The sequence below is a fragment of the Mercenaria mercenaria genome, chromosome 5 (genome assembly GCF_021730395.1).
Source record: "Mercenaria mercenaria strain notata chromosome 5, MADL_Memer_1, whole genome shotgun sequence".
NCBI classification, from domain to species: domain Eukaryota; kingdom Metazoa; phylum Mollusca; class Bivalvia; order Venerida; family Veneridae; genus Mercenaria; species Mercenaria mercenaria.
In genome coordinates this window covers 8,657,492-8,675,073 of record NC_069365.1, presented here as the reverse complement: position 1 = coordinate 8,675,073, position 17,582 = coordinate 8,657,492, and the positions used below count along the sequence as shown (strand labels likewise).

The 17,582-nt window shown below is 34.9% G+C and overlaps 1 protein-coding gene and 4 non-coding genes across 5 annotated transcripts in view; 2 read left to right on the top strand and 3 right to left on the bottom strand.

Moving 5' to 3' along the window:
- Positions 1-17,582, bottom strand: part of LOC123558090 (uncharacterized) — a 131,977-nt gene that overhangs the window by 46,636 nt on the left and 67,759 nt on the right. The window contains 8 exon segments of the mRNA XM_053544424.1: positions 712-805; positions 3,255-3,368; positions 8,830-8,943; positions 10,412-10,609; positions 13,003-13,230; positions 14,469-14,615; positions 15,082-15,119; positions 17,315-17,413. Of these exon segments, the coding sequence (XP_053400399.1) occupies positions 712-805; positions 3,255-3,368; positions 8,830-8,943; positions 10,412-10,609; positions 13,003-13,230; positions 14,469-14,615; positions 15,082-15,119; positions 17,315-17,413 (1,032 nt within the window).
- Trnat-ugu (transfer RNA threonine (anticodon UGU)) lies at positions 4,031-4,103 on the bottom strand. Its single transcript has one exon. It is a non-coding gene; the product is annotated as a tRNA-Thr (tRNA).
- Positions 4,249-4,320, top strand: Trnat-cgu (transfer RNA threonine (anticodon CGU)). The gene has a single exon. It is a non-coding gene; the product is annotated as a tRNA-Thr (tRNA).
- On the bottom strand, positions 5,101-5,173 carry Trnat-ugu (transfer RNA threonine (anticodon UGU)). The gene has a single exon. It is a non-coding gene; the product is annotated as a tRNA-Thr (tRNA).
- Positions 5,327-5,398, top strand: Trnat-cgu (transfer RNA threonine (anticodon CGU)). Its single transcript has one exon. It is a non-coding gene; the product is annotated as a tRNA-Thr (tRNA).

Sequence of the window (17,582 nt, the reverse complement as noted above, 5' to 3'; positions counted from 1 at the left end):
AGGCACATTGTGACTTCACAGTATCAAAATCTGAACTGCATGCACCATTTTGATTTACACTCATTTTGAAAATGTTGCAATGGTAGGAAAGAAAATGATCTTATATGCCTGTCTGATACAGTTTTAAAGCCCTGCTCCGCGGCTTTTCAAATTCTACTGTGTGTATGCAACCCATGATTACAATAGGTAATGCGCCACACTTTAACACGCAAAACCACAGGTATTTTATATAGAATTTTATATAAAATAGACTCTATTTTGACACGCATCACTGTTCATAGTCGGGATTTTCATGCTTTTTCAGTGACAATTTAAGGTTAAAAGGTAGGACTGGAGCAGGTCTTTAACAATCCTCGTGACTGCCTGAAGAAGTTTCTCATTCTCCACTGACATTTAGGTTGGGAAAACCATGTTATACACATGCATTATAGGTTGTTATGATACTGTTGGTGACCATGATAAATGATTAATATGGGAAAAACATCCCTGAAAGAAGTTTGCTAGTATATGGTGACCATCTTCTTAACAAGCACATCTTAAGTTAGTCTTTATGGAAAGTAATATGTTTTCCTAGAAAAGCATCCATATTCATTTCACAGAACAAATTTTATACCTTTTAATTAATTATAAATATCATATCATAAACTGTTTACGCATCACAATAACTTTCATATTTTTCAATTATTTCTACAATGGCTAGCTTTGTCTTACCTCATGTATTTTGTGATATGCTTCCCCTCTACACACATATGCCCTCACATAGGTGGGGTCCACCTTGATGGCAGAGGTAAACCTCTTGATGGCTCTACAGAAAATTGAACAATAAAAGCATACATCTTACTTCAGCCAGAATCATACTGATATAGTAATGACAATAAAGTTAAGTACACTTTCACTATTTTTGTTTTCTTTATGTTTATACAGGTTTAATGTGGGAGTTGAACAGTAATAGGTCAGGAAACCTGCTCAAGAGTCCCTGATCCTTACTTTTTATAAGCTCCACTTCTAACAGACAGTTTCCCCACATGAATCAGAAGTAAAGGAGAAATGACTTCGGAAAATATTGTCTCTTGTCTTACTGACACAGTGAACAATTGCCTCCAGTGGGAATTTAACTTATGACACACTGGCAGTCTCTTGCTTTTTCTTCAGTATTTACTGGCAGACTGACTCTCCTTTCTAATAAAAACAAACAAGAGCTGTCACAGGAGACAGAGCGCTCGACTATTTTGATGCTGTATAGTGAAACTGGGCACATCTGAGGAAGCTGGAGCTGTCACTGGAGTGTTTAATATATCCAATGGTGGATAAAAATTTTGCACAATAGCTTGAGTCTCTGTCAAAAATATTAAGTAATAAGAGAGATAAAGATAAAGTGTATCAAAACACTAAATAAGTATAATTCTAAGCAAAAAGGGGGCATAATTCATAAAATATTGGAGCAAGAGTTATGCACCTTGTGTCATATGATGTGGGTGATGATGTGGAACAACTACTTCATGTTTGAATCAAATCCATTTAGTAATAACTAAGATATAGTGAAAATGCATCAAAATTAACCTTAAATTCTAAGTATATGGGGGCATAATTCATGAAAAATTGGTACCAGAGTTATGCACCTTGTGTCATATGATATGGGTGATAAGGCAGAACAACTATTTTAAGTTTGAATCAAATCCATTCAGTAATAACTGAGATAGAATGAAAGTGCATCAAAACTTTAACCCGAAATTCTAAGTGAAAAGGGGAGATAATTTATAGAATATTGGTGCAAGAGTTATGGCTCTTATGTCATATGATGTGAGTGATGATGTTGAACAACTATTTTAAGTTTGAATCAAATCCAATTAGTAATAACTGAGATAGAGTGAATGTGCATTAAAACTTTAACCTGAAATTCTAAGTAAAAGTGGGGGATAATTCATTAAATATTGTTACCAGAGTTATGGACCTTGTGTCATATGATGTGGGAGATGATGTGGAACAACTACCTTCAGTTTGAACCAAATCCATTTAGCAATAATTGAGATAGAAGATGTGGGTGATGATGAGGAATAACTATTTAAGAAATAATAAATATGTGCCTATATTTTATCAGTTCGGACGCGAATATTAAATCACTCGTGCTACGCACTCGTGATTTAATTATTACGCATCCGAACTCCTGCCCATATTTTATCAACTGATAAAATTATTGGAACATATTTATTATTTCGATTCTAACCATGCAAATTCTTCGCATTTTACAGCACTACATTTTAGCGCGATATGTCATTCGGTTGGCCATATGCTATTATAAAAACCTCCCCACGAATGGAAAGCGTTACATCAAACGGAATTTTCCGATATTCAATAAATTTTAATTAAATTATTAAGTAGTTATTGCCGTGAAAATGTTATTTTTAATAACATCTAAGGTCGGATATAGAAATCAGAGATAAATACTTAATGCAGAGTTTATATATGCAGTTTCTAAAAATAGTACACGTCACCTACATGATGGCACTGAAACATACACGCTAGGACATTGCGGCGGCATATAAACACGTAAACACTCGAGTCTGGAAGATTGGAACATGAATTATGATTTATTTACTGTCAAAGTAGAATCTAGTTGACATTTGTGGTGCCTAGCGACAACGCAGGAATTGTACACTACACACACGACCAGACATAGATGCACTGGTGTTGAAGTTGAAACTTACCGGGCTGAAACATTTTCTTACGGTAAAAATATCAACAAATAAATTCATCAGTTAGAAATTGTTTGTTTCAGAAAATTTGATGTACTTTTTATTACTACTAGCACTGAAAAATCGAATATTTAGTCGGTATTATACTGTATATAATGGAAGCAGAGTAGAATCTCACAGTCATGTTACAATCGTAGGGCGGAATGGAAGAGCTATATTTTATCGTAGATTCATGTATAGGCGAATTCGCTATATGTTTATATAGCAGCTGCTGCGGATCGTGTTAGAATTTAAGTTTAAAGCAAATCCATCAAGTAACTACAGAGATAAGGAGAAAAAACAGAAAGTGTAAAAAAACTTTAACCAAGGTGGGGACGCGGAAGAAGCCGACACCGGGGTGAGTAGGATAGCTCTCCATATACTTCGTATAGTCAAGCTAAAAATGGTCGACACTCTCCTAGCTTTAAGAATAGTACATAACAACTTAGTATTGTGTATGAGATTCAAGCCTAATTAGCTATATTAAACATGTCTATATGTGCATATTTTGCTAATGCTTACCTGTGATAGTTATCATAATGGTTCATCATGATAAGCCCGAGATTTACGTGCGAACATGCATTGTCTTTGTTCAACTTTAAAACACTCTCAAAATCTGGAATAGCATCTTCTGGTCTGAAAGGATATAAATCTATTATACTCAAGGTCAACAAAAGCATACATGTACATGTATCAACAATTCTCTGAAAAATTATACTGAAATCAAAACCAAGCTTAAACTAGAGCTGCTTTTTAGTAAAGCGCATGTCTCCCACAATTTCCTAATACCGGTAATCTAGATTAAATTAAGGCATTTCTTCTCCATTATGTATATCAGTCAACCATGCACCAAGACCTGTATCACTGGCATCAGTATTTTCAGTAATTCAAGGGCCATTATACTTATTGTCTTCAAGTTTGATGAAGATCAGATGAGAACTGTTCGACTTAGAGCGCGGACAAGATTTGTGACAGACAGACACAAGGACACACACAGAGACAGGAGTAAATCAATATGTCTCCCACCACAGTGGTGTGGGAGACATAATTAAAACAAGGACCCTCACCTTATGGATATGGACAATCTATTGTGAGGAACAACTATGAAAGTTATTTTAATATTCAGTCTGACATTCTGCCAGTCAGTGTCACACTACCTTGTGTACTCTACTGTCTCCAACAGTTTCCATCCAATTCAAATGAAACTTGGTTTACATCTTCAACATGAAAATCTAAATTTCACTTTGTTTTCTTTCATTAAAAGAAATATATGTTTTTTTTAAAAAGAGGGTTTGATAAGCCCCCAGTGAGGATCGAACTCACGACCCCTGGTTTACAAGACCAGTGCTCTAACCACTGAGCTATGGAGGCTTCTACATACTTCTGACATATTTATTAAATATTTATAGAAATATCAGATAACAATCAGTTAACATATGTCACACTGGCTTATTGCCATTCAAATTCAAAAGGCCAGTTCAACATGTTAATATCTCCTTGTAAACACAGTATGAAAGCCTCTATAGCTCAGTGGTAGAGCACTGGTCTCGTAAACCAGGGGTCGTGAGTTCAAACCTCACTGGAGGCAAAATAGTTTTTTTTAAATTGCTTTCTACAGCACTATATGAATAATGGTGATAAAACAATATCCCAGAGCATTATTTTTCTGTATCCTGTTTTACTTTGACAACCAGGCTTAAAGGACAATATTTAAAGAGAACTGTTTCAAGTTAATTATGAAGCATATGTTAAGGTCATATAGCCATAATAATGGAAGAATTCAAGTTTTAGAAGCAACAGTCACATTTCCAGTAGCACAGAAAATCTACCATTGATATGCTTATTTATTAGACACATTATTAACCCTTACCCTATCAAATTTCTATAATGAACTTGTCGTCCATCTTTCAATTTGGGCAGCACCATCAACTGTTAAAAGGGGTATTACCAAAAATATACTGATTGAATGGAGAACAGTGCAGATGATCAGACTGCATGGAAGTGCAAGCTGATCATGTTCTACACTGGTGGCAAAGGCAGAATCAATGGTGTCCAGTATGATAAGGGTTAAAACCTTCCTGGAGCAATTCCTTCTAAAGATTTAAAGATTTGTATAACACTGAGGTTCAAAGTTATGGTAGGCCTAATCACAACAAAATAACAAAATATTTGTGACCTTTCAAGGAACTGCTGACTTTGTCCAGCGGGCAATACTGTTAAGGCAATGTGAATTCATATTCTTAATTCATAACATCGGCAAACATGAAGAAATATAATAAAACTCAATTATTTATTTTGCCAATAGCATGATAATTATAATATCTTATACAGACCTTATTAGGTTTCAGGAAAAAATGGATGCAAAGCAAGCCCCCAGTGAGGATCGAACTCACGACCCCTGGTTTACAAGACCAGTGCTCTAACCACTGAGCTATGGAGGCTATACACTTACCATGAAAAATACAGAACATTTAACGCAATATTATAATCCCTAACCAGCTGTGACATGTCCATTATTGGATTATTTCTTATCTCTGTTCAATAGCTGTGTTGATTTAGTATTAAGTTTAACTACTAAATAGTTTTGCACATATGCCTCTATAGCTCAGTGGTAGAGCACTGGTCTCGTAAACCAGGGGTCGTGAGTTCAAACCTCACTGGAGGCAACATAAATTTTTAATAAGCCAAGATGTATTACAAAATGTCAGAAAACAAAACAGGATCTCATGAAATAAATTGTATATTAACAATACATAATTCTGCCTAGTTTTCACCCTAAAATCGTGGCACTGCATTAAAAATTTATTCTGTTTGCTATTAGGAATTATTAAATAACTACTATAAATGAAAGGTTCATAGTTTGTGATATTGACTGGTCTATAGTTCAACATTAAATTTTTCTAATTTTAAAATATAAAAATTCATGTAATGAAACACCTATTGCGTGGCTTGCCAGGGTCCGAAGGACAAAAGGTCAACAGTTTTGACTACAGACTGGCAAGCTATCAATTAAGTGTATAATTTGAAAACTCTAGTGGTCCACATGTCTTATCAGTTTATTTATTTAGACAGAGTAATTCCCTGATTTATCTTTTTAAAGTGTTAAAACTTAAAGATAAAATACTCACAAAACAGAAATGACTTAATGGGAAATGATATTATATTATACAGATGGTGCATAATGTCACCTCAGCACATAAAGTGAATAGAGTACATTGAGAAAAAGAAGGACTTAGCCAGTTTTTGCATGGAGGTGATGATTTAATTGTTGTAAAAATGAATCAACTCATTTAATCATCATAAAACTTACTTAGGACAGGCTATTATTGTGAAAACTTTCATAGATAAAGGGATTATGTTCATCATGAATATCAAATTTATAAAAGTTGAAATCTACGAATTCTCATTATGTCCCCATAAATTAAATTACACAATTTGTGCCATCAAAATTAAAAGATAGGAAGTGACATCTAAAACAAAGGCATTTTGTCTGTTCTCCATTAGGGTATACATTATATCAGAGTTTTTATATTATTTCCACATTACAATTTGATAGAAAACAGATAATTTTTTGTGTATAAAATTAAGTCATCTTTTTTTGTTTTCAAATCAACTGAAAGTCATAGTATACAGCCTTCAAGAATATATTATGTCCCTCTTTCTTATAATTTGGAGCATTCTAACTGACCCAAGGGTATGGAAATATTGCACTTGCAGGTGTCGCCAGTGTTTAAATGATTCTGCAAATTATAAGAAACCATACTGCAGTAAATGAAATGTCTCAATCTCATTTAAAACCAACTAAATTCAAACCAGTAGAATATCATATCATATCATCATACAAAACAGCAAACACTCTTGTTCAAACTTTTCTGCATAACAAGTGTATGTCTGTCTCAATTTAAAAACCAGTTGTCTGTCTATTGGACACATGTGCACCTCTTCCTGTCACTGTACATAGTTTCATGGCTCTATTTGAAATATTTTTAAAGATATATGCAACACAAACTTTTAAGCACTTTGTGTATTTTTCACTAAGCCAAGGACCATAACTCTGGTCTAGCTATGTGGCTGAGTGAAATCCCAAACAGAACACCAGTTGCTCAACTTCACATGCTATACTGTGAAATCATTAAATTTCGTGGTTTGGGTCAAACCGGCAATTTCGTGGGGATATGAATTCGTGGATTTCAACTTTTGAACATAAAAGGAATGCGAATTTTACTTGTTCATTGGAATTAAATTTCGTGGATTGACTCAACCACGAAATCCACGAAAATTAGTCCCCCACGAATATTAATGATTTCACAGTATATAACAATCCTCTGTTTTTGACTCTAGGTAAAATACATTTTGTGATACATGGGACACAAACCTTTATGTAGTTTATGCATATTTTTAACTAAGTTAAGGACATAGATAGCTCTGCTCTTGCAAAGTGAATTAAAAAAAAAAAAATGCTCCGGTCCACGAATTCACATGCTGAATAATATTCCTACGTGTTTTCTTGACACTAAGTGCAATGTCTTTTTTTGGATATATGCAACACAAAATTTAAAACACTAAATGATTGTATGCTTTTCACTAAGTCAAGGACCATTGCTCTAGTCTGGCTATGTGAAATCCTAAACAGAACACCACATGCACAACTTCACAAGCTATGTAACAATCCACTCATGTTTTATGACTCTTAAGTCAAATTCTCTTTGAGACACATGTGAAGCAAACATGTATGCCATTTATGCATACTCTTGACTCATTCAAAGGCCATTACTCTAGTTTGACAGAGAGAAACCCTAAACAAAATCCCAGGAGCAAAACTTTGCATGCTCAGAAATATTCCTGTAATGTTTCATAACCTTTTTGAGAGACATGTGACACAGACTTTAAACTCTTTTTACACCTATTTTCTACTAAATCAAGGGCCATGACTCTGGCCAGGCTGTGTGAGATCCCTATCAAAACACTGCTTGCACAACTTCACATGGTAAATGACAATCCTGTGAGGTAAAATGACTCTGGGTCAAACACTTTTAGAGATATGCACAACACTGATTCAGACAGACAGGTGGAAGGACATACTCTAAGTCCTCCCTAAGTCAGTGTCCAATCAGCATCCATTTTTGACTGATCGATCTGATGGCAAAATTTAGCCTTGAGCAAAGTAGATTTCTGAGTGTTAGCCAAAATGACTTTTTTTCAGCAGAAACAGGTCAGGCTGAAGTGAGTTACATTATTATTGGGGTCAATGGTAGTCTTTAATTTCAGGATGGATGGGTGGGGAGGTGTGGGGGGCAAAAAGACAAATTAATTCTACTTTCCCACTTTACTGTAGAAGCTGACTGCCAGCTGGTCCAAAGGCCAAACAAACTAAAGTGTACAAGTTCAAGGCCCTCAAGTCTGCAGTTCTGTAAGTCCTAAAGTCAGCACTGACCTCATATCCAGTCAATAGTCTGTTCAAAGGATCACTATTTTTCAGGTCTACCAATCCCAAAGTCCACATTCACAGCAGACCCCTCCAGTAACTTGAGCTACATCAGACTGAAGGATTACTTATACTCATGCCTACTAGTCCCAAAATCCATATTCATAGCAGATTCCCCCCACCCCCACCACACCCACTCCAGTAATCTAAAGCTATATCAGGCTGAAGGGTCTCTAATCTTAAGGTATACACATCCTAAAGTCCATATTCATAGCAGTCTGAAGCCCCCTCATTGTAAAGGACTGCCAGTCTGAAGTTTCCCCCAATAAGACAGTCAACATGAAATTGAAACCAAATATCATAAATTTAGGGTAAGAGTCATTATATTCAATTTCTGGTTTTCTGACTTGTAGGTCTTTGGACTAGCCCACCATCAGACTGCTAGGCCTTCAGAATATATGGCATTCAGACTACCATTGAGCTGCAACATTATAGAATTTTCCTTCCTTATATCATATTTCCCAGTGGCACTGCCTAGTATTCTTCCCAGAAATAAACATGTTTTCATCTCTCAAACAGGAAGACAGAAATAAAGATATTCTACTTCCCGTTGGCACTGCCAAGAATCCTACTCTCGTACAAAAGAACAGCAAAATAAAAATATATTCTTACTTTCCCATTGCATTGTAGAGGATTCCTCTATGAAGATATGACCCAATATTTTCATCAGTGTCATTTATCAACAGTGATACACTGAAATCATGTAAGGCACGCTTTGGATGAGCTCTGAAATAGAAATATTTTAAGGATAACATGGTATAATAGCCATATTTCATATCTTGTAACTGGATGGTAATATTTAAATGAAATTTGGTCACTTTAAAGACATTCAAAATTTAAAACTTTTCATCGAGAGATTTTTCAAATTTTATCATTTTTTGGGGGAGATAATCAGTATAAAAGTTAACATTGATGCCTATGGGAAATATATCATTCTTTGATTATAAGAACCTGAACTTGAGTTTCGAGAAAATTTTGCTGTAGAAAGCTGCATTATATGATTCTGATACAAATATCAAAAAGAAATCTAAAATTCCCCATAGGGAAAAGGAGAAAATTATCTTTTTCTAGTTTTCAGGGGAGATAACTCATGAAAAACCGAAATTATCAGGGGAGGTAATCTAAACGAAATTTCTGAGAACTTCTGTCACTACATATGTATATAACTTGTCAATATGCACCTTATTTCTATCGTTTGACATTTTCAAAGCTTACATTATCAAGTTGTATGTACGATTTTGGTGAAATTGAGGCCTATTACGGGTAGTTATCCTTAAAGATCTTTAGAGAACTGTGGAGCTAGCTTAGAAGACATATACAGAGCTAGCATTAAAAACTTAGCATTTACGATATAAACAGAAAAGTACTGTACAGCTTGGAGAAAAAATGAAACATGTAAGATATACAAATACATACACTGAGATAGATACATTTAAGGTATTTTAGGGCTAGCACTATGTAACATTTCAGAAACTTTTAGCTCTAGCATCAAGTAGAAACATTCCAGAAAATAAATGGAAACATTTAAGTTATCTTTGGTAAGGATAACAAAATACAGACAGTGACTATTTAGACATCTTTGGAAATCCCATTGAGATAGAAGCACATCAGATATCTTTAGGACTGTCATTGAGATAGAATCACCACTATCACTGAGAAGAAACATTTCAGATATATTTAGAACTAGCACTGAGATGTAAACATATCAGATATCTTTAGGACTAGCACTAAGACAGAAACATATCAGATATCTTTAGGACTAGCACTGAGATGTAAACATATCAGATATCTTTAGGACTAGCACTAAGACAGAAACATATCAGATATCTTTAGGACTAGCACTGAGATAGAAACATATCAGATATCTTTAGGACTAGCACTAAGACAGAAACATATCAGATATCTTTAGGACTAGCACTGAGACAAATATGCTTATGAGAACTTTAACACATCAGATATTTTTAGGACTAGCACTGAGATAGAAATATATCAGATATCTTTAGAACTAGCATTGAGACAAACATGCTTATGAGAACTTTAACACTGACACTGAAATCAAAACATAGGAAAATCCTGGATGAGAGATTAATATAAATCAAAGAGACATTGGAAAAGTATCTTCCTATAAATTACAATTTCCTTCATAATTCCATCATTTTTACAATCAAATAATATCATAGTTCTGTATACATACTTTCTAAGTATACACGCTCTATGGTAGAACGCCTCCCAGTGGTTTGGGTCCAGGTGTATTGCTGCTGACAGGTCTTCTACAGAAGGGCTCCACTGTCCCATGGCAGCGTAGGCACGTCCTCGCAGTACTCGGGCTGAGGCATTCAAAGGATCTACACGTAGTAAATCAGTGAAATCATTGATGGCATTTCCCCAGCTCCTGCACAAAATATACAAAAAAATATTCATGCAAAAATGTAGCAAACAATGTGAAATCATTTAATTTTGTAAGCATGAAACTTAATGGCTTTAGCCAATCAATTGGTGAATTTGAAAATGAATTACCCCTTTACTTGTTCACATGGATTGACCTAACAACAAAATCTATGAAAATAAGGTCCCCTCGAATATTAATGATTTCACAGTATCATTATTTTGTTCAGGTTATTTAAGATAATCAACAAAGGAAGAGATATACTGAAAACTTTAAATTACTCTCTGTTTAATGCATTAATAAACTCAAAATGTTAGCTTATCAACTACCACAATGAATATGTAATGGGCTTGTTCTGTAAGTAATACTATAAAGATTTTTCTAGAAATGGTATGTGTTTCATTAATTGATTCTAACTGGGGGTGTGAAGTCTTAAAATTTTCAAAGAATTACTGATGAGTAGCAAATTAGGCATTACATTGCTTAACAACTTTATAAACTGACAAATTATCAGGGAGCACTTTGACGACACTTACTTTAGGAATTTCAATATCTTTATCTAGAGCTATCACTATGGTGAATTTTACCCCAACGCACAATACTTAAAACAAGGAAAGTAAAATGATGTGATTACGACCTCTGACCTTCAGATGTGACCTTGACCTTGGACCTAGTGACTTGGGTTGTGCACTCTGCATGAAATCTCAGTCAGGCTAACAATTGAAGCTAGTTTTATAAATCAAAGGCCTGAATGGCCTGAGTCGGCTAATGATTGATGTACTGACAGTATAGTCTACCAGTTTCAGTTTGTTTTTAGTTTTTTTCTTAAAATTTCATAACACAGCTCGATATTTACCCAAAATATTATATCCGGATATGATTACACTTTTCTCCAGTTTTAACAATATATATTTTACAAATTGTGATGATACGAAGACATTTAGCAGCAGTTGGCAGTATCTGACATTGAAGTTTACGGTTAAATTACCTCTTATTTAATTTTTTTCATAAAAAAGTTGTTTCGTTTCCTGAAAGCAGCCAAACATAGACGATCTACTTTCGATTTCAAAAACTACAAGAAAATACAATTTAATGTTTCGCCGATTTGTTTATTTCTCGAAAAGTAAGAATTAAAATCATTTTTAATATCAGTAGTAACTAAACAAACCAGTAAGAGCTTCTTCTTCCGATAATTTATCCGTTTACTGACTGCAAAATTCAACCCACGCAAAGTTTATAGAAATCATACGATGCGTGTTTACGTTCAATGTGGGAGAATTAAGGCTGATCGGCTATGTTACCTAACGCATCCATATGATTCAGATTTTATTTTTAAAAAAGCATTGTGTGCGTTTCTGTAATTTTATATACGTTTTTATACGCTTAGAAATTATTAGACATGCGTATTTGCATTATTTCTATACGTAATTTACGCTAATACGCATCTTATCTGGAGCCCTGTGGAACTATTTTTTGTCTTTCGCTGGATGTTACCCAAGCTTTGTAAGCCTGCGCAATTCTTAAAATGCACATTTATGCTTAATGAGTTACATTCGAGTATTGCACAATTACAAGTCATAAATATGACAGATTACATCGTATATTGGTCATAGCAAAGGGAATTGACACAACTTAACTTCATTCATGCAGTGAACTGTTTGAAGTTTGAGAAATCTAATGGAACTACATCCTTTCACTGTGTTATTTGGTCCATTTAGACTTAGAGAATCGCTGGATAGCAAGGACTCGTCAAAACGATTTCATCGTTTAGCCGACTCAAAAAAACAACTTTCCAGTGTTTACACACACAAAAAAGATATAGACCTAACAGCTTACTGGCCTTTGACTTTCAAGTGTAATCTTGACCCTGGAACCTAGTCACCTTGGTTACCCATTCTTCATATTAACTGGAGGAGGTTAACAACTGTTACTAGTTTTACAAAAAAATCCTTCCAGTCGTTCTGAAGATATGGAGTGGACACAGATCTGTGACCTCTAAATGTAACCTTGGACTTAATGACCTGGGTCATGTTTTCTGCATGTTGTCTTTCTTAGGTAAACAATTGATGCTAGTTATATGAAAGCCCATCAAGTGATTTAGATCATATGGAGCAGTCATTAAGTTAACCTATTTGACCTTTGACCTTGGATTAAATGACCTTGGTTGTGTGCTCTGCACATCATCTTGTTTCTTGTAAATCTTCCCAGTATAAGAATGTTATATACAAGATATAAAGTGGACACAAATTATGGATGGACATGTTGGACTCTTAAATACTATGTATATGGGTACATTTTAATGAAAATGAAAAACAGATGTTATCAATTTACCAAAATTTTTCTACTGGATAACAGGTAAAGTATTTACACCCTTATTCAAAACAAACATATTATCTTACTTGTTTTCAAAGTAGTACATTCCATGTTTCAGGATAGCATCAGTTCTGGTTGGCTTGATTTTTGTACATGATGAGTAGTCCTCCAGGGCCAGCAGCATGTCACCACGTTTCTCGTAACACTCTGCACGTGCAAAATATGCCTCATGATCACGTGGATTGAGTTTTATTGCCTGGGTGTAGTTCACAATTGCCATGGTGATGTCATCTTGCTTCTTATATATTTCAGCCCTGTAATATAATACAAAAAAAAATACAAACGTTAAAATTTTCATAAAATCTCACACTTTTAAAGTGTAATTAAGTAGATTTCTTATGTCAATATCTTTTCAATATTTGTGATAAGAATGTCAAGAAGTCAACATAAATGTTTCAGTTCTATCAAAATAATGTTGCAATGATTCATTGCAAGGGTTGATTACCAATCAGTATTTCAAACAACAACATAATCACTTTCCAAGAATGAAAAACCTTACAGCAGTGTATGAATGAATGTGTAAACAATAGATATATACACAAAAATATATACATGAAGGATAATCAATGGACAAAACAAACAGTGGTGCACTGCCTGGAAACACTCATTGGAAATACACCACTGGGGAGCTTTAACAAGGTAATTGCATACAAACCATCACACTTAACCAAAGTCATGTTTACCTGCAAATTTGTTTAAGCTTCCAGCAAGAGGAATTAGCTAGAAACCATGCACAGTCTTAATTTATCAATGTAAAGAAATCTTTCATAACATCTTGACATAAAATCTGACAGTTTAAGACTGTTATATTGTTATTAAAATCGGCATTTAATCTCAGTGATATAAATATGACAAAGAAGAGTAGTAAACCTTAACAATATATGTCAATCATGGCAAATTACCTCTGACTTTTAAAATACTCTACTTACTGGGCAGAGCAGAGCAGTAACTGTTGTCAGTTTTCTCAATTTAAACTAACTGAAAGGCCACAACTCTACAGCAACAAAGATCAGCCACCTAGTTAATAAACTTAGCAAAGGTAATACGCCCATGAACAATCTGGCAGACTTGGATGAAAAATGGATAACAACTGCTGAAGTTAATAAGTGGTGATTGTATTTAAGTAATTCAAGGACCATAACTCAAGAGTGATTGGGAGTATCCAGCTGGTTATCAAATCTGACTGAGATGTTATGCCCATAAACATTGTGACTAAGAGTGGTGAAAACACCGGATAAGAACTACTCAAGTTAACAAGCTGACACTGTCACTTTTTGCTATTTTCAGATACTGAAAGGCAGTAACTCCAGAGTCTCTAGAATACTCTAACTTATTGAATTTGGCAGAGTTATTATGCCCATAAACATTGTAACCAAGTTTGGTGAACACCAAAAAGCAAAAGTCAGTGAGCAGACAACATTACTGGACACGCTAGCCGCTGCAGGTGATCACTTAACAAGTCCCATTTTACAGGCATATAAAAAGTTCTTACATAGATCTATATGCCCCTGCATGACTCTTTGTGTGTTTCAGTAAAAATGTGAGGTCATCCAGTGCTTCTTTTTTCCTATCTTGTAGAATGTACAATAGATGTCTGTGCCAGTAAGCATCCAGTAACAATGGTTCTAGTTGTATAGCTCTGAAAACAACAGATCAGATAGAAAGTTTTTTCTTTCTCCTTAGAATTGACAACACCTGTCTTTGCTATTCTGCATTGTAGGCATGCAAATAGCTCTGAAAAACATCTACAAACAAACAAACAGAAATGGTAGAACATCTTTTCATTCCATGTATTTGTCATCTGTAGTAGTGGTATCAAGAAACAGATGTGTCAAAAAGAAAAAGAGATAAAACACACAGAACTAGTGGACATTTTCTTCCTATCTTACATGTATAGTAGATGTTTGTGCGAGTATGCATCTAGCGGCAACATGTCAAACCATGTAGCTCCCAAAACAGCAAGGTGAACAAAGATAATTATTTTCCTATCTTTCTGACCGTAAAAGACTTGTATTATCTATATACAAAAAAGTCTATAATAAATATATACAATTATCTATAAAAAAAATCATGTATTCTTTTAATGTTATGATGGAATTTCTTACCTTCCTAAATCATCCTCTGCAGCCTTCAGATAGCCAATCTGGAAAAGAAATCAAGACTGCAGTTTGAGGACAACAAAAAATCAAGTTACAAAGTGAATATGTTAAGTCAGTAAATATCAGTGTGAGTTTATAAAACCAGTGAGTAAAAAATCTAAGCTTAGTAGAAAGACAAAAGTATTTTTTTTTATAATATCTTAGTATGTGCATGATGGGATTTGTCTTACAGAAATTCAGTATGAACTTGTTTAAGGTGTTTGTGTTTTCTAGTAAGTGATAAAATATTACATTCTAAAAGAATTAAAATGTTTTAAAACATCAGCCTGATGTCTGTGAAGACCAGAACTGCCCTCCTACCAAAGTCTTTTAACATTTTCATTATGTTACTTTATAACACGAGGGCCAAGAAGGCCTTCTATCATTCACCTGACCTATTTTTTTACCTCTTGGAAGTGACCCAGTGTCAAATCTGACATAAATTTTAGTTAGACAAACATTTTAATCAAGTTTCATGTAAATCAGATCAAAACTGAAACCTGGAGAGCATTTGCTTAGCTTTTCTATTGCTTGACCTACTGACCTAGTTTTTTTTACAAAAGATGACCTGATTTTGAACTGACTTTTTAACAGCAAATATTCAGACATAAGGTTTCATGAAGATCAAGTATAAAATGTGGCCCCAAGTGTGTTAGTAAGGTTTTTTCTGTTATTTGACCTCATGATCTAGCTTAAAGTTTCAACCTTACACAACTTAATTTAAAATTTGACTTAGATGATCAAGTATAAAGTGTAAACAATATTTTTTTAAGATTGTAGTAAAATAACCCAGTCTATACCGAGGATCGAAGCCTGGATCTCATGACCTGTAGGCGGACACTCTAACCACATTGCTAAAGGGTTAACCTAACAGCAAGGCTGTTGGAAGTGGCCTTATATACTTCAACCACTACACTCCTCACCTCTCTAACATTGAAGAACCAGGCATCAACTGAACCTCCTATCAGTTTCTAGCCCGAGGCATCAACTGAACCTCCTATCAGTTTCTAGCTCGAGGCATCAACTGAACCTTCTATCAGTTTCTAGCCTGAGGCATCGAATGAACCTCCTATCAGTTTCTAACCTGAGGCATCAACTGAACCTCCTATCAGTTTCTAGCTCGAGGCATCAACTGAACCTCCTATCAGTTTCTAGCCCGAGGCATCAACTGAACCTCCTATCAGTTTCTAGCCTGAGGCATCAATTGAACCTCTTATCAGTTTCTAGCCTGAGGCATCAACTGAACCTCCTATCAGTTTCTAGCTCGAGGCATCAACTGAACCTCCTATCAGTTTCTAGCCTGAGGCATCAACTGAACCTCCTATCAGTTTCTAGCTCGAGGCATCAACTGAACCTCCTATCAGTTTCTAGCCTGAGGCATCAACTGAATCTCCTATCAGTTTCTAGCTCGAGGCATCAACTGAACCTCCTATCAGTTTCTAGCCTCATCCAAATGCATGAATCCGTCAAACATCCTCATCACCATTGTAGTAAAATACCCCAGTCTCTTCTGAGGATCGAACCCTGGAACTCGTGATCTGTAGGCAGACACTCTAACTATGTCGCTAAAGGGTTAACCCAACAGCAAGGCTGTTGGAAGTGGCCTTATACACCTACAACCACTAAAAGATTTAATCTACTGACCTAGTTTAAACCTAAGAACTTACAAACCTGACCTTATACAAACATTCTGACCATGGTTCAAGATGATAAGGTAGAAAATGTGGCTCACAGAGTGCTATAACTGAACATACTGACCCAATTTTAGACCCAAGATGACCAATAAATTTTAAAATTTATACATATATTCTAACCACGTTTCATGAAGATTAGGCAGAAATGGTGATCTCTACACTGTTAACAATCTTATCTGGTGAACTAGTTTTCTGACCTCAGACAACCTCTTTTTGAACTTGACCTAGATTTCATAAAGACAACATTCTGACTAATTCACATGACAGTCAAGCAGAAAATGTGGCTTCTAGAGTATGAACAAGGTTTTTCTGTTATGAACCTATTGACTTAATATTTTTTAAATCAGACTGATCAAGATTTATTAAACCATTATGCCTTCTAGAGTGTTAACAGTGGAACTGTTGATAATGATGCATAACAAAAATGGGACAACCACACCAGCTTACCTTGAGTCAGAGAATAAATAACAAGACAATTAATTTACAAATAAATACAGTTTTCCTACCTTCCTATATAAAGCTCCTCGTCTGCTGAAGTCAAATGCCTTTGGTTTCTTCATTTTGTTCATTTCACCTGTCAATTTCTCTATCTCCTCCATGATAATCTGCAAACAATGGAGAATGAAATTTTCACAATTCTACAACCATACCTCATGTCTGTACCGAAAGAAAATTACCAATGCAGCCAAGCACTGGAATGTTGATCTTTTTTAAACATATAAACATTAAGACTTTTGATTAAAAAAAATTGTCAGCTTTTTCTCTGAATTCTTA